The following is a 24,072-nucleotide window of genomic DNA, read 5'->3' as shown; positions in this document are numbered from 1 at the left end:
TACCGGGTGTGGACTATAGTTTTGATGAAGTCACAGTATTAGAATGACAAGTTAACTGAGTAATGTAAAATACAGCTTTTGCTGACCTTGTAGAAAATATTTTCCTGATTTGGGCCTTATAAGGAAAATATTTTAAAAAGGGCTCTGTAAAATAGCAAGTGGGGGTTAAAATACAAAAACCCAAATAGTAATGCTTTATATGCTTTTAAAAAACTCATTGCCCATGTATTAATAACAGGACCCTGAGTTATTCTTCCCAATGTGAACACATATTTTCCTCTTTGTAAAAAGCCTTTGCAAGCATTTTTCCATTTAATAAAAATGTTTGCTTTCAGAATGTGTGCACACTTATTTGTTATTGTCTGACTGCTTAGAAACTCTTATCTGTTGAGAAATAAAGATTAAATATTTCGTTTTGAAAACTATGTATAAAGTCATTGAAAAGTTAATTAAGAAGTATGTCAAATGTGGAACCTATCAAACCTGACAGTCCCTATTTAAATAGTTTTATTTTTATATTTAATAATAATTTTGCCAACTAGGATTCAAATCGCATAAATGGTGTGGTGAGAGGTATACGTTTCTTTTATTTGACTTCCAGTCATTTTTGGTTCAGTTAGCACCTCAGTAGTATGTACACTCCTATTAACAATGCTAAACTGAAACTGGAGACAGTGAGAGGATATTGGCTCAATATAATCAGTGTTTGAATCTGAAACATGATCACATGGAGCTTTGACTTCTTCCCCCACAGAAGAAGACTTTGAGAAGTTGCCTCAATCTACCGTTCCTGAGATGCAGCGCAGTAACCTGGCCCCTGTTATCCTGCAGCTGAAAGCTCTGGGGATAGACAATGTGCTCAGGTTCCCCTTCCTGTCTGTAAGTCCTGGATTCCTGTTTGAAATTCTGTATTACAAGGGTTGTCAAACTTCTTTATAGTGTGGACCACATAACAGAAATAGCTTGTTGAGCACCTCCTTTTCTATCTATCTTATGGACCACCTCCTAATCAATATACTATTTGTAATCATGTAACGTTCCTGTGGTAGCTACAGTAGTGGCTTATGTGATTGGTTGGCTCTTCCTTGTTTCCTGTTGATTCTACAGATATCCAGGCTCTTCTTTGCAATAAAGTTCCTGGATGCCTATAGATGCACCTGGAAACCAAGACAAAGATCCCGTATTATGTGACCTACCTGTTCTCTGTGGATCATCAGCAAGTGCTGTACAGACCATCTGAGGCCCAGAAGTCATTGTTTGCTAACCAATACTCTGTTACTTTGGAAGAAGCAATTGATGGCCTAATATTGTGTTGTGGAGGAGTATCAGATTTCCATGATTCTGCCAGCACTACTGAAATGCCACTATTTTTAGACTGTTCTACAGTTTATATTTGAGAACAAAGAATGAGCAAGTATGACTTTGAATAACTTAGAAGGCGAAACCCCTCAATTTGTCTGAAATAGAATTGTGGAGGCCTTTCCGTGAAGTGGAGAAAAAGATAAATCAACAGTATCTAGCCTCTGCACTTACTTTAATTTTTATTAACTAATGGCAAGTAGCAATCATTAGACTTTGTTTAGTGAATCTCCTTGTAATGTTTCCAGTTACATCTGCATTGATAAACCCAACACAATAGAACTTAAATTGAGAGAATTCAGGACGCAATTGGTCTGACACTGTAATAGTATCACTATGTTGGACAATTCAAGTTTGTGTTTTTAGCTTGGACTTATTCCATGTAGTCACAGGATCTTGAGAGCATCATAGTGGGATTCAGGAACCTGGAGAGGGTTTTCAGTTGTGGGTCTAATGAGCCAGGCTGGTCAGTGGAGGACATCAGGTGATGCTCTGAGACATCTTCTGCCATCTGTAGGAGCAGGCTGGGGGAAAATACTGCATCTGGGAAAAAGGGACTATAGAGGGCTCGAACTGGTGCCTTTGAGGCAGGAATACTCCTTGAAGAAGGACGGACTTAAAAATTCTCACTAGGAAACTTCATGTATTCCCATATCAGTGACAGCTTAAAGAAGTTTTTTTCTTTACAGCCGCCCCCTGCGCAGTCTATGGTGCAAGCATTAGAGCTGCTGTATGCTTTAGGAGGTGAGCATGCTACACTTTCATTGTTGTATTTATAGTCTGTTACTAAAGAACAAATCCAAATCAATGTGAATTTTACAAAGTCCTTTTTTTAATGTGTGTGTGGGTATTAACTTGAGTATTAACCAGATCTTTATTTTCGAGAATACTGTTTGTACTAGATTCTATTGTGGTCTCAGTCCACAACTTTGTCAATGTACCTCAGTCTTGACTTGTAAGTATCGTCTATTCCTTTTCCAAACAAGAATAGCCCAGGAGTTTTAAAAAGACTGTAAACTCTCATGCACAGAGAATAAGCATAAGCCAGTCTTTTAAGTGCTTTCAGAGTCGTACCCCTGTTGGTCTATATCAGCAAAAACAATTTATTTGTTAGTCTCTAAGGTGCCACAAGTACTCCTCTTTAACTGCTGTGATTTAGGAAGGAAATATTATTCCATTATTGTCTATTGCATAGTTTCTTGCACTTGCCTCTGAAGCATCTGATATGTGCCACTGTCAGAGATGGCATGTTGAGATAGATGGACCACTGGTCTGGCTTGCAATGGCAGTTCTTGTGTTCCTGATTTTACAATATTATGAAGTGCTCATTAGGAACTAGGTTGGGGATAATAAGTTGATCAGTATCTAAAGTTAGGCACTTAAATTGACATTTGTTCACTTGGATAAATTGCTTGGCACTGAAGTTTTTAATTGGTACAGTGAATATGTCTTTCATTTTGTGTTGCATGCTACAGCAGTAACAGAAACTTGTAATTTTTCCAGTAAAAAGATACCACCTTCACACTTGCATTAAGAACTTTTGATAAGAAAGCTAGGGAGTAAAACAAAACAAAAACATACCTATCCTCATTTCAGAAGTATCCGAAAGAAAGACTATGTGCTTCCCAGTTGAAACATTGGGAAGAGGGCAGTAAGTTTGAAATACATTGTGCAGGCTTCTGCGGCTCCAAGAGGCTTGTGTTTGTTTTTTCCTTGTACTCATGGGTGCCATGCCGTGACATACAGCATTAGAGCTGTAAGTTCTTTTGTGGCCATGGTTTTCCATGTGCTCATTCCGTTCAGTGAAAAGAGAAGGAGAGAGTTTTCACCTGTGAGGTAGTTGATTGTTGGCAACCCTTTTGAGCTGGGAATCAGTGCTCTCCCATTGGCTCAGAAGTGTAATGCAAGGGTAGATACACAGCAAAACCACCTTAGGGAGGACTGAAACTGAAAGGGAGATAAGATCCCTGATTAGCTCTTTGATGTTCTGCTAAAAATCCTGCACCCTTGGACAGAATCGCTGAAAGGTGCAGAGATGTTTCCCACATGTTTTCTAGAAGCGCAAGAAATGCTGCTCACGGTGCCATTCCGCTTGGAGCAGGTTGTGTGTTTTGTTCAGATTCAAACTGATACTCTCAGATATCCAAGGGATGTTTTGTTTTTATTTTGGAGGCAGTAACTGCAAAGTTAAAGTTGTGTTGGTGTCTGCAGTTACAATAGGGATTAAATCCCTTTTTTAAGTGAGTAAACTGATGTATAGCTGCACATTTATATTATTCTTGATGCTCCCTGCAGTAAAAATAAGCCCATTCATGGATCAGGACCCTGTGGTGCTAGGCATGGAACAAATACCAAACAAATGATAATCCCTGCCCCAAAGAGCTCACAATCTAAGTAACTAGTTCTTCGGGTAGAGAATGAATTTTAGTTCTTCAGGTAGAGAGTACTTAGACTGTAAGCTGCAAGTCTTTTCTTTTTGTAAAATGACATAACTCTGTGCTCAGTAATAATAATTTGAAAACCAAACTGTCATCCTTCTGTTCTGTGCATCATCACCAACAACCATCATTCTGGAGCTAGAATGTAGCTGCTGATTTAGCTACTGGTGCATGAGGCAGAACAGATTGCAGCTGATTTTTCCTGTAGCTGGAATAGGCGCTGTAGTGCTGATATTAAATTATTTTTGTCAATGAGCCACATAAATATAACTCAGAAAAATGGCACCCTATTACCCCAGAGACTTGTTCTATATCTGCTAGCCAAGCCCAATCTTTTCCTCTCTTATCAATGCTTTTTTTTGCTAATAACTTGGAAGCAAATTCCAAAAGAGTAGGTGGAAGTTTTCCTACAAAACCTGCTTTGCAGGGTTAAATGGTTTCCAAATGGTGTATACAAAATGCATTACAGAATGTATCTCTGTGACCATTGTATTGCTGCATTGACCTTGGTGGTTCCATATTTCCTGAATTACTAGTGATGCCAGTAGAACTTGTTCGTGGATTATGTGGTTTGTGTGTCTGCAAGAAGCTAGTGTTTATGTAAATATAGTGTTTGCTTAAAAGTACTGAGGACTCATGGGAAAGTTAATGGGTATTTATAAGAGCCTCCCGATTTCCCAGTTGGATACTTGCTAGCTCAACAAGCTTTTTGTGAGTTTCTGCTACATATTAGCTGGTGGCACAAAGATTAAGATAATTTTCTATGCTATTTTGGTCTGCTTTCTGAATACTTAGTATTATTTTTGCAGGTCTGGATAAACATTGTCGCCTAACAGAACCTCTTGGTATGAGAATAGCAGAGTTCCCTTTGAACCCTATGTTTGCAAAGATGCTGTTGGAATCAGGTCAGTAAAAGGCAAGGTGCCATCAATAGTCTTGTGCTGAGTATAAGATACTGTCCACCCAGGGACAATAATAATTAGTGTATCTAAAAGAAGCTATAGTCAATTTTGGTGTGATACATAATTCAAAAGTCAAGAAACCATTTGATACCATAAGTACATCCTACGGGCCTTCCTGTAATCTTAACTTCAGAGTTAGTCTATCTAGTATAACTTGGCATATTTATATTCATGACCCCCAAGTATTGCACCAATGTACCTTAAAGCGTTTGAAAGTGATTGGTCCCCATGCCTGCAGAAAAATGCTTTGGGGTTGGTTGTGCTGTTGGATCAGGGCAACATCTTTTACAGAATTGTTCAGCTTCCACAAAGTTACCTCTTAGGTAATAAGCAATAAATAATAGTTCCCAACAGCAGGGCTCAGTGGTATAATAGGAGGCCACAATCCTGCAAAGACTCATGCACATGCTTAATTTTGTGCATGGAGAGTAATCCTATTGGAGTTAATGGGACTAGTTCTGAGGATAATTTTAAGAACTTGTATGAGTCTTTTCAGCGCAGTGAGTTACTTCTTTAACCTCTGATTTCTGATTGCCTGGTTTGAAGTGCTTACTAAGGCCATCAGTGAAATAAGTTTATCTTCAGTTGAGTCTCCAGTGAAAATATGTATTCATCACAGAACCAACATACATTTCTTCACAGTTCATGCCCTGTTCTCAAGGACTGAAATGTAGAGAATGGGGTATATTAGCAAGGCTGTGTGTTGGAGTGAATCTGCCCACACTGTACTGCAGGCAGAGCTGCTTTTTGATATCTTTCACAAGCTTCATAATTTGCCAAGTTCTCTTTTAAGGAAAAGAAGGAACAAACCTTTTTAAGAAAAGTTGTTTTTAATGTATGCCCAGTACATACAAGCATACTTTGTAACAAAGGTCTCTCTTAAATATGTAAAAAATCATACATATTCTTTATTTCTGTACTCTAAGTGCAGACAAAAACGTAATAGGCATTTGCCAGTCCTTGATTCTAAGGTCTGTGTATGACAACATGCAGATGCGATGGCAGAGCTGATTGCATGTATCTGACTGCTGCTGCAGGGACTGAGTGATCCACTGCTGAGAAATTCCTAAATGTCCCCCCTCCAACTCCCCATCATATGTTACAAAAAGGGGCTTTTTATCAGCAAAGACCTCCTTTGCAATGAAATAAGGGTCCCCCCCCCCATCGTTGCTGTAAAATGCTTTCTTCTGGAAAATCTAAGAGTAAATTTCTCCTTCCTTTTTTATGATATTATTTATGTTTCATAATCCTGGAAGCAAGAAACTTTATTTTCTTTCACCACTTATTTTACAGGAAACTTTGGCTGCTCCCAAGAGATCTTGAGCATTGCTGCCATGATGCAGATTCAGAACATCTTTATGTTCCCTCCAAACCAAAAGGCTCAGGCTGTAAGTTCGGTCTCATAATTTTCTTCACTTAATCCACATCTTTGAGTGTCTGCCAACTCTGCTATTAATATCCGTTAGGGACATGCAAAGTCTGACGTGCTAGAGTGGAAGTCAGGTTTTCTGTCTGTGCCAATACTGCTTGGTAATGGAGAAAGGGGAAGCTGCATGGTTGTGAAACCTGCAGATGGTCCTTGGCTAATGATGGAGGCCTTGTACTACAGAAGATTAGGAAAGTGTTTGGAAATGTTAGGATCATAAGTTGGTATTAGTCCGTTTTGGGGTGCATGAAAGGAAGATTGTCCGTTTTGAGCTTCCCTTTGAGAGAAAAAAGTAAATTTATTTTCAGGCTGATAAAATTATTTAATATGAAATGGTTAATTCAGAGGTAGAAATCCTGCTGAGTCTAACCTTATATACAGTAAGTAAATCCCATTTCCTTTGTGCAAATGAGTTTTAATTTCAGTTTTAGAGCTCTGCCTTGAAATTATAGTATGTTGGATAGCGAAACATGCATATCAGTTAAGGGAGAGGTGTTACATGATAAGAGTTAAAGGTCACTAAATACTCAAGACAGTAAGAACTGAGGGCAGCAGGATCGACCTTTGAAAAAAACTAATTTCTATATAAAAATACATTTCTTCTCTTTTTTCCAGATCAGGAAACACAGAAAATTTGCTGTGGAAGAGGGAGATCATCTCACTATGCTTAATGTTTATGAAGCTTTTATTAAAGTAAGCAGGTTAGAGTACATGTGGATTCCTGAGGATGAGGAATGGGAGAGGGTGGGTTCCAGTGGTTTTAATGCCAGATGCTCAAAACTAAGGACAGGTCTACACTAGAAACCCTACTTCAGCGCAGCTGCAGTGTGTCTGGTGAAGATGCTCTATGCTGACAGGGGAGTGCTCTCCTATCGGCATAATTACTTCACCTCTGCAAAAGTCGGAAGCTATGTCAGAAGGAGAGCATCTCCCCCGACACAGCAACAGTGTGGACAGCGCCTAGGTCGCTGTAACTTGTCACTCGGGGGGGGGTGTCTTTCACACTGCTGAGCAATGTAAGTTAGATTGACTTAAGCGTTAGTATAGACCTGCTATAAAAATCCTAGAAGCTTGAGCCTATGTAACCTATGGACCCAAGTGTCTAATATACCTTTTTGTTTAGTTAATTAACGGCTACATTTGTCACAGATGCTCACATAATCCCACTGTGTTGGCAAGAAGTAAAATCTGTGGCTGTGTAAGGCACAGGCCCTTAACTGTAACCTCCATATCTTCGGTTATCCCAGAACATGGGAAATTCATGTTCTCATTTACTGTCTGTTGATAGTTTTGAATTTCAATGAAAGTTGGGCACCTAACTCCTGCAGGCTCCTTTTGAAAATCCCATCCCTAATCATTATATAAAGTCTTGTCAATGGCTTAAAGTGCTTGGTGATCGGTGAGGTTTAATTGAAATCTTAGTGCTTGTCTAAATACTCAGGTTGTATATCCTTAACTATACCAGGATAGTACATGTGTTGGGAAAGGTAATAAGCTATACTAATGTAAGGCACATATATAACTGTGTCTGCGCTAGGAGCTCTACTCTAACCAAAGTTGTTACACTGGTACAAAAACTGTGTATAGACCAGGCCTTAAATGTATTTTGAACTGATTATCTTTGTGCGTGTTGGAAAACAAAGTACAGAGATGTCTACTTATGTCTTGGGCCAAAAAAAAAAAAAAGACTCAGATTTAATTTATACTGAGATGAAGCACTTTTATGTTATAGTATGAAATAGCTGACACTGTTCTCCCCCACCACATCTCAAGAAATGAGTCAAATATATTAGGAAATAAGTGCTGGAAATGAGTTTATGAACTGGAAGCCATTATTTCTATTTGAAATACAGCGTGCAGGCAGTGGCAGTTCATATGCATACAGGCTGCAGTTAACTTCCCATTGCAAATCGGTAAATACCAGAATACAGCACAGTGGTTGGGGAACAGAACTAGACTACACTTTGCAGTAGGGAGATTTACTGTGGCATTTGTAACTGTTCTTGTATTGTTATTGCTATACAGCACAGCAAGAGTTCTCAGTGGTGTCAGGAACACTTTCTAAACTACAAAGGGCTTGTCAGAGCAACCACTGTAAGGGAGCAGCTGAAAAAGCTTCTTGTCAAATTTAAAGTGCCAAAGAAATCCAGTGAAGGTAGGAGCCACTGAATGAGGATTTGTGTGTCATACCTGTTGGAGTTCATCTGAATATTGAGTCGCCCAACTGTCAGTTTATTTTCTTACTACATTCAAGAAATACTGTTGTCTTGTCAGCCTAAAAATAATGTATGTTAAATAAAACTGGGATTTCAAAATATACTTTTCCAGAGCATAACTTGAGCCCATTTTTACAATTAGAATTTCTTCAAACCTTGGTGGCTTAATTGATAGCAGCAGTGTTGTGTAGTAGTAATTAATAATAACTTCATAGATAAAACCTCACGAGAGATTTTCAGGCACCCCGCATTTATACCTTTGAAAATCTCTCATTACGATCAAGGCATGTATAAACATTTTGGAGCTGATTTTCAGTTGTGCTGAACACCCCTAGCTCCTGTTGATTTCAGTTGGAGTTGCAAGTGCTCAGCACCTCTAAAAATCACTCTGCAACCACTTAATCCTCATAGTACCCTGTGAGATAGCTACGGTTGGTACTATCTCCAGGGGGAGGTACTCTGGCACCTTTGTTTTTTACATAGTAATTGAGATTTATTGTGAAACTGGAGAGAGGGAAATAAAGAATCCTGAGTCTCTTGCTTTTGATGACTGAGCAGTATTTAGGGGATTTTTTGTCATTGCATCAGCTCTTAGTTTATCAAATACATTTTGCAGAATAACATGTCAATTCCCTTCTTTAGGTGATCCAGATCCTGTTCTGAGGTGTATAGTTTCTGGATTCTTTGCTAATGCAGCTAAATGCCACTCCACTGGAGCTTACAGGTAAAATATGCATGTAGATCTATATAATTCCTCAGAACTGTCCTTTTATTTAGCATGCTTCTGTGAATTGACAGATCTGGATAGTCAACAAACAGATGCTTCTCTAGATGGACTAGCAAGAAAAGTGTTGTTGTTTCATTAAATTAATGAGGTCTTTCAGTGTCACATGTAACAGTTTCCAAATGCTGTTTGCTTGTTTATCACCTCTCTTGTTGGTTAAATGATGACAGTTAGTAAGGTTGATAGAGGGGAATTGTTAATAGTTACTAACTAACATGCTAATGTGAGCAGTAACTATAAATGCTTCCATTCCGTAGCACCTCCAATCCACCTTAATCCAAGCCTGCAGGACCTTGTTCTTGTGATTTGGGCAGAAAACCATTCAGTGTTAGGGTTTATCTACACATGAAAAGTGTTTTGGAATGATGTAGGGTATGAATTTAAAGTGAATTAATTATTCCTGATGAAGTCCATTTGTTGATATTCTTATTTTGGAATAAGAATGTCTATAAATGGAGTTAATCAATCAGGAATAACTCCTGCTGTAGACAAACCCATAGAATGATAACTCCAAACTTTTTCACTGGTGTCTTGGCCAGAATTTGGGCCTGATCTCTGCAACTGAAAGGCCAGTGCATTAGCTTTGCACCTCTTTACCTTGCTTGCTCCAGCTCTTTCAGTACTCAAATTTATTAGCATTTTGACTGGGGCTGAAAGGTCACCAATAAATAAATTTTAAGAATAAATTTGCGATTGCTAAATCTGAAATAATACCCTCTCTTCAAGGACTATCCGTGATGACCAGGAACTGCACATCCATCCCACCTCAGTGCTGTATGCAGAGAAACCTCCTCGCTGGTAAGCTAGAGCTGGTTTCATTTGTCTGCCTAGATCAGGAAGCACTCCACATCACACATTGTTAGGAGATTCCCATTAATAACTCCGTTCTGCATCAGTGTAACAACACACCTGGAAGATCCTGATTCCCGGAATGTAAGTTCAAAAGAGGCTTCTTCTGCAATAGTCTTTAGGCAACAGCCAAATAAAACTGCTAGATGGGGAGCATATGGAAAAGTGACACTAACATGGTACTAAAAAGTATTAAGAGCTGTGAAGATGAGAAAGGGGAGGCAGGTGCCCCCTTCCTAAAAAATACCAGAATGCAGAGCCTTGTGCTGCAGGTAAAATCACTCACAGGAATTGCTCTCTGAGGAGGGTCCCTCGACCCATTGGGAAGGCTATCTCAGTTCAGTGATGTTGATGTTAATGTGGAGGCTAATGGGGCCATCCCATTTAAAAAGACAAATTTGAACGAAACAAGGTAGTAGTTGCTTTTATTACACACTTTTATATAGTGCAGTAAATATACGTGAGACACCGGGACACTGTTCCTTCTCCAGGAAGTTTGCAATCTAAAATGAAGAGACAAAATACTTCAGGAAAAGGAAGGTGTGACAGTATAAACAGATTTGTGGAAGAAGTGACTAGAATCACATTGTAAAACCCACATATCCTCTTGGGATATTACATGTTTGTGTGTCATTGATTTCCGTATCAAAAGTGCTCAGTAAACAAATGAAAATGTTTTTCTAATTGGCAGCCTAGCAACTGCAGCCTGGGCTCCTGGAGTTGAGCTAGGTTCTTGCAACCCTGTGCGTAATCACCAGTGAGAAAAACTTTGCAGGTTAAATTAGGCTGTCGGTGACACCTGTGCAACTTGATTGTCTTTGAATAGTATCCTCAGTGATACCTGTGCACAGCATTTGCACCGGTATAGCTGATTGGAACTTAGCAATCAGTTCTGTTGATGCTCAAGATGGAGATAGAATTCAGATCACTCAGTCTTATCTGTACTGGTTCTATTAGAACTTACCTCCTCCATCTTCCTTCCACCTCCACTTGTTTAGTTGTGCTTTTAGGGCATGTTATGTGTGAATCAATATACTGGGCTATGGACAGTGTTCGCTGGGTTGATTTGGTTTTGCTCTTTGTTGTTAGTAAGGGAAGAATGTAGTATTTTGCTCTGTGTTTTGTCTATCAACTGTGAGTATAGGGATTTCTCATTTCTTGTTTTAATTTGGTTTTCCTCAAATTTTAGATGCATTTGAATGGGTCAGTGGTTGTCTTGGGGAAGAAGGGAAGAGTGAGAACTTTCCTCTTGCTTCCAATTCACTAACCTTCTGTTCTCAAAAGAGTTCCCCCCTCTAAGCAGCATGGCGATTGCTTTGTCTTTTTTGTTGTGTATGGAAGACGGCTTCGTGTGGTGAGATTATGAACTGGATGAGTGAGAGAGCAGGGTGTGAGACTGGAGGTGCTTTAGTCCCTGTGGAGGGTCATTGTAACAGGCCTTAGAGAGAACTTTCCTGCATTCTTGGTAATGGCTGCCTAGGATGTAGCTGATTATTTCTAAACTGGTGTGCTTGCTTTCTAAAGCTTGAAGCAGTGTATGTCCTGGCATTATTCAAAATGCAGTCTTCCTCCCGTAAGCCTGCAGTCAGGGATCCCACCATCACATTAAGTTGTGGAGCGTTACTAAACTCTGATGGACCTAGAGTTTTGCACTCAACCCTCGACATCCTTCTCAGTCACACTCCACCCACAACACCTAAAATCTCCCCTTCAGAGGTGTTTAGTATGAGATCTCTTGGCCCCATAATTACAAGTTCCCCTCCCTTTTCTTCTTGTTACTCCCTCCCCTCGGTCTGTTCTTTCAGATGGTTTTGTGGAGATATTTTTTTAGTGGAATTTTAAAAATCTTTTTATTGCCCTGCTATACAATACTCTGAGCACCTTGATGGGCATCGGTTGGAGGGCATTTTATAACTGACGCTCCTCCCACACAGCAGAGACTACCTGTCATAAATAGATAGCTAAGGGTTAATGTTTCTTTTACCTGAAAAGGGAACCAAAAACCTCCAGAGGTTCCCTCCCCTGCTTTACTTAGCTATCTATTTATGACACTACCCAATGGCATCTTCTGCGTGAAATAATTCTGTAATCTCTATAGTGTGGAATGTTCAGATGGTCAGAGACAAGTCCCTCTCTGCTATATAACATGGTCTCATTTTTTCTCTCTCTGTGTTTTCAGGGTAGTCTACAATGAAGTCATACAGACCTCCAGGTACTACATGAGAGATGTGACTGCTATTGAATCCACTTGGCTATTGGAACTGGCACCTCACTTTTACCAAGAAGGAACGGTACGGACTCGACATAGACACCAAATGGTATCATTGCTGTATTCACAGCTCTTGTACTTAAAGCTTTTTCTTTTTCCCTCCAGCATTTTTCTGTTGTTTGATGGGAATAGAAACAAATTGGGGTGTAACTCATTTAAGGGGATTTAATATGTAAAACTCTGCTTTGCATTACCCTTGCAAGAGCTCTGTTTGCTATACAGGAGTACAGCCTGTCTAGACGCTAGCTCAGAATTGCATTTGTCCATTTGATGTGCATTTGGAAATTCAGCACAGAACTAGTCTATACTCAGAGATATGTGTTCAATAGCACTTCTCTCAGCAGTTCTGTTGACTTGCTGTAGGTAAGTGTAAACTTGAGATGGCTCAAATCGTCATGTGCCTTAAAGTCTTTCTTGGCAGTACCCAACACTTTGTTATTTCAATCAAATAAATGATAATTGCTCTATTACTTAGGAAAATAAATTAGAAGTTAAAATTTGGAGTCATGAAAAGGAGTGTCCTTCTATGGATAAACTTAATACAGATTCATTTGTGTACTTAGTACCTTACATTAAAGAGATTGGTTCAAGACGTGAGGTAGCTGGATGTATAGTTATATAACATGTATTCCTGAGGCTCCAAGCCACCATAACAATTAAATAGCAAAATTTAGACTTCAAGCAGTTAAACTGGAAGTTGATTAGAGCCACAGGACCTGAATGAGGAGTATTGGCTTGTTCTTTCACTGTGACCTTTGAAATAGTACATCCCTTATTTATTTATTTTTAAAAAGGGTAATTGTTTTACTTCCCTGTACACAAAGTGGCTCAAATGCACAAAGTGAAATAATAGAAAAATGAGCCACGTTGGCAGGTACCAATAATGACAGCAGGCACCACATTTTCAGACAGATGTTTCTTATTTTTTCCAGTTGATGCTATCCCTCTAGCTAAAAGCCTATTTAAAAAAACAAAAGCTTTGCTCTGGGCCTGAAAGCAGCCAAACTCTGGCCCTAACCCCCTGAAAGGAGGAAGTGCCACAGGCAGGAACACTCAGCAGAGAGAGCCCTGCCACCAGTTCAGCAGCTCTTGTGAACAGCAAGAGCATCCAGCAGATAACTGCTTCAATGGGGAACAGGGAAAGAGGTGACTTCTTAGGTAATAGGGTCCTAGACCAATGGCACATCCTTGAATAGTATCCAAAAGCAAACAGGTAATACAGAACGTGAGGCATTGGCACAATAGCCTTGTAGCATCTCAGAGGTAAGTTGCTACATTGTGTTCCAGCTAAAACTTCTGAATCCTCTTCAAGGGTAGCCCTAAGCAGAGCTTGTTGCTGTAATGTAGCTTGTGAATGATGTGTATATATCAATCATTATGGCAAGGTCTCTCTCAGAGATAGGAGATGCTGCAGTCCCTTGATTGACCCTGCATGAATAAAGGCCGTACAAGTTCTTGCTATCTGGGAAGACAGGAGCAGTGACAGATTGAGTATGGCCCCTAAATGTCATGAGTCATATCCACAAAGAGCATACATGTACATCTTCAGTAGCTGCCACTTATTCCTGCCAATTTTCAGCACCTCGTCTTGTTTAGACTTTGCTCTCATTCATCTACCCACCTTCATTAGGCACTGTCAGAGCAGTCTCGATAGAGTGGAATATTATCCCTGTGCTTGTGACACTGAAGCTAGTCTCTGCAATAGCAGACTGTACATAAACACTGAACAGTAGGGGTGACCAAATGGGTGTCACACGTGTGATCATTCAGGGAGGAAGACTAATTACTCAGTGCTAACCTTAGTGGAATTTGAGAGGTACTTACGATAAAGCAATGCCAAACAGCCTCATTCCACATGCATCATGAGATTCTGTGAGAATCTGCATAAAGCTCTTCTGATGGGCAACATTCCAGCAAAACAATGACGTGGGAGTATCAGTGGCAAAGAGCCATATTCTAGCACTGTTCAGGGTGGTCATAAAATGGGCACACAAACAGCAGTATTATTGTGAGGCTCTGTTCAAGCCAACCATTACCATCTGTGCAGGAGCAATCTTCATGGAATAGGAATATGCAACTCCACTTGTGGAACAAGCCTCTTCCGATGTGGAGGGATCCAGAACGGAAACCTGTTAATCTGTATTGGAATGAGATCTAGTATTGTGATGCTCAAATGCAGGACAATACTGTAATAAAAACTTCAGACATGATTTTTCAAAAGATCCAGTGAAAATTACGTGCCTAATTTACCTGAGCAAATTCCACAGTTGCACATGCAAATAAGAGAATTGAATGTGGAAATGTAGCTAAATAGCCATGTGTGTGTGGTGGGGGTTTTTTGTTTTGTTTTGTTTTGTTTTTTTTGGGGGGGGGGGGTTGTGCACACTAATTTTGCACGTAGTTTTGCATGCGTATTTGTGAACTTGACCTCTTGAAAATCTGATCCCTATTGTCCATATCTCTTGGCGACACTGAAGGAGTTTTAGAGAAGTTTATCCTCTTAAAGATTTGATATGCCTATGAGAGCTTCTTATTATTTCATGACCTTGTGAGTTCATTTGTTAGGAAGACATAGCAATGTGAATAGGGCAGAGCATTGGCATTATGTCCATGTAAGTGATTTCAGAGATTTTCTAAAATGTGAAACTTGGATAATTAATCTGATTATATAGGATGTTTACCATGCTATAAATGGACTTCTCAGGTGATTTGTAGATTTGAAGGCCAGAAGGAACCATTGTGATCATGTAGCCTGACCTCCTGTATAACACAGGCCATAGAATTTGCCCAGAATGATTCTTAGATTGAAGGGTCTCTACTGGGCATTCCATAATTCTCTTGGCTGAGGTGGTAATGACACTGCAAGGGAGGCCTTGGGCTTCTGTTGCTGCCGTTCAATACACATGCCTCAAGCATGGCATTAGAAGGAAATGAGCCAACATTCCCACTGTACCAGATCTGCCTCTGGAATCCTTGTGGCTCAGATCTTCACATGGATTATGATTAATTTGGAAGAGTTTGTGTTTACACTATACTGATGGCTTAGGACCTGACTATCTGGAGTGACCATCTCTCTCCCTGTGCGATATTGCCACCATTATGATGATTGAAAATGCTTGATCTAAAAGCTCCTTTGGTTTAATAGAGACAGAACTGCTAGCAGAGTGTTCTCAGTGATGACTTTAGGACTTCACTCCACCACCATCACCCTCTTGTTTGGTCTGAAAGAGATCAAATCTGTTCAGCTTTGCCACATGCCCTAAGAATCATTTTCATCCTCGGGGGGGGGGAGGTTCTGTTGTTTTTCTGCTTGCCTTTCCCTCTTTGCCCCAAGACTTAGGTGAATTTGCTGAATGTATAAAAGATAAACATTGTTTTATATTCGATCTGTGGTGCCTAGAGCCTTGGTTTAGTTTCACTTTACCTTTTTGGGGTGAAAATCAGAATAAATGAACTACTTAATTTTGTTATAGCATATTTCACTAAGGGCATGTCTACACTGCCCTTAAATTGGGACTATGGGAGTGTGAATAGTGTGAGCACCAAAGTGCTGTTCTGTAACTTCTCCGTGTGGACACTGCGAGCGCCAACTAAAGGGGGTTTCTAGTTCGTATTAATGTAGACCTGTGTGAAGAGGATTACGTTAGTGCAAACCAGGAACCTTTTAATTGGCACCTGCAGTATTCACATGGGGAAATTACAGCACAGCACTTTGGTGCACACCACTGCTCACACCTACAGTGGGACAGTGTAATCATAAACCTAATCTCAAAACCCAGTGTGTAGTTAATACAGAGTTAGTAGCAAAGTAAGCGAGAAATTACAGGCAATAGGCAAGGAATAAAATACATTAATTATTTGGGGAGTTGGGGGAAGCCTTGTTATGGCCCTGCCTGTGTTCTGTAAGACAAACAGGAGCTGCAGGGGAGAGACCAAGGCTATATCTTCACTACCCGCCGTATTGGTGGGTAGCAATCGATTGCTCGGGGATCGATATATCGCGTCTCATCTAGGTGCGATATATCGATCCCCAAACGCGCTTATATCAATTCTGGAACTCCACCAACCCGAACAGAGTTGCGGAGTCCACATGGGGAGCCGTGGACATCGATCCCATGCCGTGAGGACGGTGAGTAATTCGATCTTAGATACTTCGACTTCAGCTACATTATTCACGTAGCTGAAGTTACTTATCTAAGATCGATTTTCCCCTGTAGTGTAGACCAGCCCCAAGTGAAAGGACAGGGTGGTGGACAACACTAGGTAAGCAGGGAGGGGTATAGAGAGGAGGTTTGTGAGGTAAGATTGGGCAAATTCATGGAGGGTTTTAAAAAAAAAAAATTAAGTGCTCCTGAGTCCCCTGTGGGATCTTCTCTTCTGTTAATCATGAAACATGCTGTTTGCGTGACATTAATATAAACCCACTTAGGTGATCTCTGCATTGATGCTAGTCTCACATAAGTGTGATTGTACAAGCTATTTGCAGCCAGTTTGATCCCACACAAAGACAAGTGAATATGAACTGGGACACTCCCATATGAAAGAATTTTTGTTGGCTACATATATTAGCATACAGTTAACTATAGATGTTTGAAGAATATGTTAAACTTTCCGCATTTTTAAGGAATAAAAAAATTTCCCCCACTGGTGGTGATAGAAGAGTCCACAAGGGTACAGGGAAGAACGTCTTTCAAAGAGGCGTTGGGAAAGCTCACTAATGCAGTATCTTGCTGAAGTGTCTTAGTTGCTTTTTAAGACACACAAATGGCAGATGTTAATTTATAAATAACTCTGCTGCTTTCTCTTGCATGGACTAAAGGTACCAGAATCTCAGTGTTATCCTTGGCGCACCATAAAAACATATGACTGGATGCTTGCAGAAGCAGTGGTATTTGAGTACTGCAGACAAACAAAAATAAATCACCCAAACATCTGTAAAGTTGTTGTCTCATGTTGAAACCACTTAGGTCAAGATATCATTGAGTGGGAGAGCTTAGCAGAGAAATCTCTGTGGCACACTAAGAAGTTTAAGGGTATGTCTTCACTCCTGGCCGGATCGGCGGGCAATGATCGATCCAGTGGGGATTGATTTATCGCGTCTAGTCTAGACTTAGATCGAGCCTCCCACACCCTAGTGTAGACCAGGCCCCAGAAACGTTGGAACCTTGATACCTTCAGTCACTAGATCTAAAACAAATTATCCCTGATCAAAAAGCTAATTATGTTTTTATTTTTATTTTTTCGGTTCCTGTGGTTTAGTCACAAGCATGAGCAGTAATCGCATATGCTTTACTCCTTAAAGTGAATGTACCTTTGAGGGATTGTACCCTTTCTTGGGCCCTCTTCGGTATACACTTTCTCCATGGCACTTTTTTCTTTCCTTGTAGATTTTAAGGGTGAAATATTCAAAGGGCCAACAGACCTGCAGCTGCAGCATTAGTAAATATATCATTTTGCATGCACACATCTGGTAATTACACCATCAGGCAGGTAGGTAGAGGTAAATACTATTTTGTGCATAGAAAATCTGCATTAGTAAACACTGACGAGTTGCTTCCTCTTGCAAATTGTTTAAGCATTAATGTGTGCACTAGGACCAATTTTATACCTTAGGGAAAATTTGGCTTTTGGAGTTTCTGCATTTATTTCCAGAGGAACATTAAGATTTGATGCATTTTACCAAAAACAAAACAAAACAAACAAACAAACAAAAACAAAAAACCTCACAACCACAAAACAACAGGATTTATGTTGATTTTATAAAGTATTCTGAACTACAGATACGGAGACTGATTCAATACACTGTACTTGGATTTTTATGAGATTGTGCCATATGTATTAAGCACTTTTTTTTTCTTTCTCTTACAGCATCTTTCCTTGAAAGCAAAGAGAGTTAAAGTAGATGACCACTGATTTGGTGTGCCTGTTGAGCCTTGTGACATCAGATGCAAAACCCACCACTAATTCAAAGCTGGCTACAGTCCATTCAGTAGTCAGTTCATTTAGCAGCCTGACCCCATATCAATTAAATGTTTAAATGCCTGCCAGGATCCTATAGGGGTTTATGCATGACCAATACATTGTAAACCTAAGTAGAGCTTGCGTTGTGGACATATTATTCCTTGGCCTAATTGACCACTCTCTGTAACCTGGATATGTTGCTCTTTTTAATAGGTAGACAAATGATCAGAATATAAATGGGGAGGGGGAGACACAGGACCACAAAGACTCAAAACCTCCAGGAAAGAAACCAAATACTTAGCATGGTACAGCACCCTTTGAGAGAGAGGACCAGGGTTCAGGATGCCCTGCTTCCCATTTCTTGGAGCACTGTGAATATTGCTGGCCATCCTGAGACTGCCTGCTGAAAGTGGGTAGATGGAGGACAATGAGTTAGCCCTTAAAATGTAAGGGGCTGCCATGGAAACCTTGATACTGTGTTTAACTGTGCCTAATTGGTATAATGTTGCCCTGAAGCTGCAGAATTCTCCTCTCTGTGAGTCAAGCTTTCCCCATCCTGTAACAATTGTTCTGTAGATAGTGCTGTATTTGAAATTAATGGTTTCCATACTTGAAAAGCACTATTCAGCAGTAGGGAAATCTCTTTGGGTTTGCTGTTGCTCATCCGTTTAGGAGGGGGCTACATTTTGATCAACCATGAGATGTTTGCACATGTTCTGTTGTGGAACAGGATTTATGCAGACTCACAGATGGGGCTTAGCTTTATTTTCTGAGTAAAAATAAATGTGCTAGCCTCTCTTAACACTTAGAACCCTCATGAGATTTCAGAAGGGAAACCTCATAGGAATGCTTCTTTTAGCAAGATTCAGCAAAGATTGAAATGCTCTGTACTTCCCTCGATCAGGAACATAGTCCTTTATATATTTTTATTAAAACAATCTGCTCTTTGCTGTTGAGGACTCTCCTCCTCTTATGCCAGTGGGACAGGGGTATTTTTAGCAGCTAGTGGTTTAACTGAAACCCCATGGCTGTCTTTTTCATAAAGAACATTACCCCTTTGTGTTTAAGCACAGTTGTTTGGGTACATGTGTATTTATTTTTCTTACCCTTTTGATGATATTTATTTTAGAAACGTGGTTTGAAAGTTTTATTTTTGTAAGGACATTGGTTTGATTGATGTGCTTCTTTGGAACATGTTAACTATATAATTTTATTTCCATTTGTAAGAAGTGTGTAAATAAGTGAAATTTTCTACATAGAATAAATGTCTTCTTGCCATAGGGCTGCCTTGCACATCATTTCTCAAAACTTCCTTTACATTGCTGCCTCCCACAAAGCTTGTTCTGTCGTGTGAAGTGTCTGAGCAGTGTCTAGGTCCTCATCGCCAGCGCAAAAAAATAAGATGTTAGCCTCAGTGTGTGGCACTGGGAGTATGACAAACTGTCAGTCATCCCCCCACCCCCGGGGTTTCCCAGTGCAACCCATCTTCTCTGTGTCTTTCTCTTAGATTGTAAGCTCTTTGGGGCAGGGAGTGTACCTGTGTACTGTACTGTGGGAAGAACACCAAAAGCGCTAAATAAAAAGATGCAATGTAGTTTTTTCCTCTTAAAGGGGAAGAGAGAGCGAGTTGAATACAAAGACTTGTAAACTTTCCATGTTGCTCTGTCCTCTGGAAACATTCTCTAGAGAAATAAAATAATTGAATCAAGAAGGCTTGAGAATGTATCCCTTCCCACACATCCAACTAGCTAGCTAGTGATTATTGCCATTCTGCTGTGATTGTAGCATGCTGATCTGCATTGGGATGTGGCCACGTAGAGCATCCAATTAATTTGGCATTTCTGGGAATACCAGGTGCACTTGAACTCTGTGCTCCAGAGGCTGACACTGCTACGTGGCCAATGTTTCTTCCTGTTGCAAAATAATTTGATTCTTGATCCTTTGAGTCCTTGTACCTAGCAAGGCCTTTGTGACTCATGCAAAGTTAGGAGCACAGAGATTTGAAAGTGGTGTCACAACATGTAACCAGTTGCATCTTCAGTTGAACAAGTGGAATAGGTCTGTATAAGAAATCCCAGTCTCCCCAGTAGAAAAATTACTTAAGTTTCCGCTGTACTAACAGTGCTAGAGGCAACACCCTGTCAGAACAGATGCACTTGATTCTGAAAGTGTGGGCCAAGGGTGACTAATGATACTGGCTGCCTTAATATCTTGGTATCCAAACAGACAGCTTAACAGAAAAGAACCGAATACAATGCCCACACCTGTCTGACAATCAGTCCCCTTTAAAGGGCTTTCACCCCAATGTGAGGCTACTAAAATCACTAGTTGCTTTGTGAAATTCAGGCCTGAGGCTTTGCCTGCTTGATTCATAGTACTGTGTTTTAAATAAGTTTGGTTACAGAGACTGATAACGCTGGCTTGAAGCAGGCTCTGTGCAACACAGTCTTACGAGAAACATCATTGGTGCTGAAGGGAGGGTGATTAAGAGTATTATGCTTTTGCATCACCAAAGCTGTATTTGAAGAGATGTTTCCTGTAAAAAATAAAGGAAGTTATAGCTTTCTCACTATCCACTGAAGTTAGATGTTAAATGACCCTAAAGCAATAGAAAGTGCTGTTAGTATTTCTGCATAAGACCTTCACTGTATTGATAGCCTCCTATAAAAAAAGGATTGCCAATGGTAGAAATAATATGAAGCTAATTGGAGTAGAAATTCAGTCAAAGCAATAGCAATTGAAATGCAAATCACTTCCCGGAGATTAATGGTGGCTGTGACAAATTGATGGGGAAACAGTCACAGCTGTGGCCCGTTCTTCAGCCAGTCCCAGGAAGAGGCATGCACAAAAATGAAAATGAAAAGCTCAGGCAGATAGATTTAAGGTGATGCAGTTTCCATTAGTTCTGTAGCCATGCCCTGTTACACAAGTGCCCCGTATATTAACCAGATTGCCTGCAGATTCTAATTGGCTTATTTTATTTAAATAAACAACAACACTAGAATATTGCTTTAATTTCAGGATACAGTGCTGTACCTTAACTCCATTTTGTGCCCTTGTTCCTGACCACGACATTCACTGTCCTTATGGGAACTTTACATAATCTGTTCATGGCGGATTAGTTTACATGTATTCTTAAATCAAAAAAAGTGTTTTAGTGCATTGCCAAAATCAAAGCAGGTGAACTCTGCTCTGTTATTTCTATATTACCCCTGACTAATGAAACACCAGGATTTTCTCTACTCCTCTGTCTAATGGGTCAATGCAGACAGTACATGTTTATCCTGTGCCAGCAACTGGAGACACAAGATCAAGAAGGGAAGGACTGGCAGCACGGGGACTTCCTCCAAGCACTTCTGCCTGAAGGGAGATAGGTCTGCAGGAAGCTGAGGTGGTAGATAAAAATTTTTAAAATAACACCAGCCTGACCCTTTTTGAAAGGGGGAATATTTCTGAACCCTGAGAGAAAGCTAAGGCCTTGAGTTCATCTTGCCTTGAGTTCAGTGATGAGAATGGGAGAGATAGGAGGAGTCAGCAGAAAGGAAGCAGTGAATCAGGAGATGCATCTGAGGGGAACAAGATTAGCTCCAGGGTGCATAAATTTCTTAACACCAGTCAAATAACTAATAATTGTGGAGAAGGAAGGTGGCAGACACTCTATTGCACCTGGGCATAAAGGCTGTCAAGCTGATTGTACCTTTCTTGTGAAAGTGTCTTAGACTTCCTAAACCGGATCATGACTCAATGGCTCTACCTTCTCGCTACATAGGTCTTCATTGTTTAAACTTGGCATTTTGTAATAGCAGAGGCAGTCTACTATTAGTCAGCTGGCAGAGAGCAGGTAGCAGAGCAGTATCATTCTGGACACTTACAAAGGTGTAGAAGTTGTGGTCATTTCAATGCTGTGCTTTGAGGATCCTGTTTACTAGAAACAAAACTCTCTGATTCCACTCTGTTAAGTGAGATCAATCATTCCTCTTACAGTGAGGATCAGATGTTTCTAAACAGTATTTTGAAGATATAAAGTGCTTATGATTACTATATTGTTTGGGGGAGGGGACATTACTACAGCGTACTATTTGTATTTAAATTAGGAGGCTCTTCATCTGATTTATTAGAGGCTGTTTTGTTATCAACCAGCACAGTGCCCGGCTTGTGGGGAATTCCCCCACTCTAAAAATGAAGCAGGTTTGTAGCCTGTCCCACACATCCACAAAAATCCATTCTGATCTGAAAGTGTGGTTCTGCTCTTAAAATTGAAAAATTTAATCTCCTTACATTGCAGATCTGCTCCTTCATGTATCGATGTCTGAGCTTCTTTCTTTAGTGACTAAAATCAAGGTTTTTTTAAATGCCACTTTATTGCTGTCAGCTCTTCAGATCCAGCTCAGCTGTGCAAGTGAGCTTGCAGCTGTTCCTTCTCAATATTGTTACTACGAAGTACCAGTTATCAGGCCAGTCATTCTTGAACAAACCCAGTAAAGGCAGTAGCCAGGTTAGGACAGGTGTCATTGGGAGCTTAATTGAATGAGTTTAGGTTGTATTGGTTTTACTGAGGGCTGATTTTGTTAGCAATCTATGAGAAGGAAAGAAGCCACATTGACACTCAGATCTAAGGATGAGTTTACAGAACTTGCACTTATTAAAAAAAAAATCACTTGCATGTTGAGCACATTTGACATGGAAGTCAGAGCAACAGCCACACCTGTTTGTACAGTCCCTTTTCAGAGAGATGAACCCTGACTGCAGTTTGAGAAAGCCAACAGTAGATGGTAGCAGATCACAACTTCCAGAGCCAGTTTCTTATTGAAAAGGTATTTGGCCAATTTTTTAATCTTTACTTCTTCCTTCCCCCATTTGTTGAACTTTAGAAAAATTAACAGGTTCAAAACAGTTGAGTGATAAATAGAGGGAGGGGAAACTAAAACAATTTCGTGGGTGCAGGGAGTACTAAGGAGTGGGAAACCTGTAGAGAAAGTGGCCCAGATAGCTAGGTAATATCTCTGGCATCAGACAGTGTAGGGGGTAAAGCCCATAAAACACAATTTGTTCTCTAGGTGGGCTCTCCCAACTCTCAGGTCATTAAAATGGCAACTGTCATAGGCTGTGTAGGGAAGAATATGCTGCTGGAGGAATGAAACTTTTTAGTACTGCTCATTTATAGTTGTTGGCTTGTTTAACTTATTAAATACTCAGAATGCTAATTGCTTTTGAGTCCTATTTGAGGCAATCCAGCTGATCTGCACAGGACTCTCCTTATCTATAGCTATCCTCAGCAAAGCCCTGTAGTATCCAGTGTCTTTTTCCTGAGAATCTCAGTGGTTGCAAACCTTAGCCGAGATGTGGATCAGCCAGGACTCAGCAACAGCAGCTCCACACAGTTGCATCTGTTGTGGTAAACCACAGAGTCGGTCAGCCCTAGGACACAGAATCAGGTCCAAAATTGGATGGGCAGGTAATCTAGAAGGCAAAGCATTGGTGTGACATGCACTTTTCCCTTTCTTGCTAGGTAGGCAGGCTGCTGCGAGTTGGACTAATAGTTTACATATAATCTCTACTGTCAAAGCTAGGTAGAAAATGTTTTGTATTAGTCCAGCCTAGAGATGACATCATGAGTTGCTATGACTAGGTCTATGTATGAACAGAAGCGGTGCAATCTTGTGGAGAAAAAGCATGACTGGCTACTGCTATGAATAGTGGTAGTGTACATGTACAGCCAAGTACTACCTTGTACGTGTTTCCATAGTGACTGGATTTTCAAGTGTTCAGTGTATTGGATGCTGAACTGTGCAAGTGAGCACCCCCAAA

General features: G+C 40.3%; 1 protein-coding gene across 2 annotated transcripts in view; it reads left to right on the top strand.

Moving 5' to 3' along the window:
- The window catches only part of DHX35 (DEAH-box helicase 35), a 58,639-nt gene extending 39,095 nt beyond the window's left edge, over positions 1-19,544 (top strand). Inside the window, exons 13-22 of one of the 2 annotated variants that reach the window (XM_032774339.2) lie at positions 755-879; positions 2,049-2,103; positions 4,607-4,702; positions 6,053-6,147; positions 6,801-6,878; positions 8,211-8,340; positions 9,044-9,125; positions 9,912-9,983; positions 12,214-12,325; positions 18,172-19,544. In XM_032774339.2, coding sequence (XP_032630230.1) covers positions 755-879; positions 2,049-2,103; positions 4,607-4,702; positions 6,053-6,147; positions 6,801-6,878; positions 8,211-8,340; positions 9,044-9,125; positions 9,912-9,983; positions 12,214-12,325; positions 18,172-18,216 — 890 coding nt within the window. In that variant the 3' untranslated portion in view covers positions 18,217-19,544. Of the gene's footprint in view, positions 1-754; positions 880-2,048; positions 2,104-4,606; positions 4,703-6,052; positions 6,148-6,800; positions 6,879-8,210; positions 8,341-9,043; positions 9,126-9,911; positions 9,984-12,213; positions 12,353-18,171 lie in introns of both variants that reach the window. The other variant, XM_032774338.2, reaches the window with a different exon arrangement.
- Positions 19,545-24,072: the final 4,528 nt, after the last annotated feature.

Source organism: Chelonoidis abingdonii, chromosome 14, assembly GCF_003597395.2.
Source record: "Chelonoidis abingdonii isolate Lonesome George chromosome 14, CheloAbing_2.0, whole genome shotgun sequence".
Classification (NCBI taxonomy): domain Eukaryota; kingdom Metazoa; phylum Chordata; order Testudines; family Testudinidae; genus Chelonoidis; species Chelonoidis abingdonii.
This window is presented reverse-complemented; position numbering and strand designations above follow the sequence as displayed.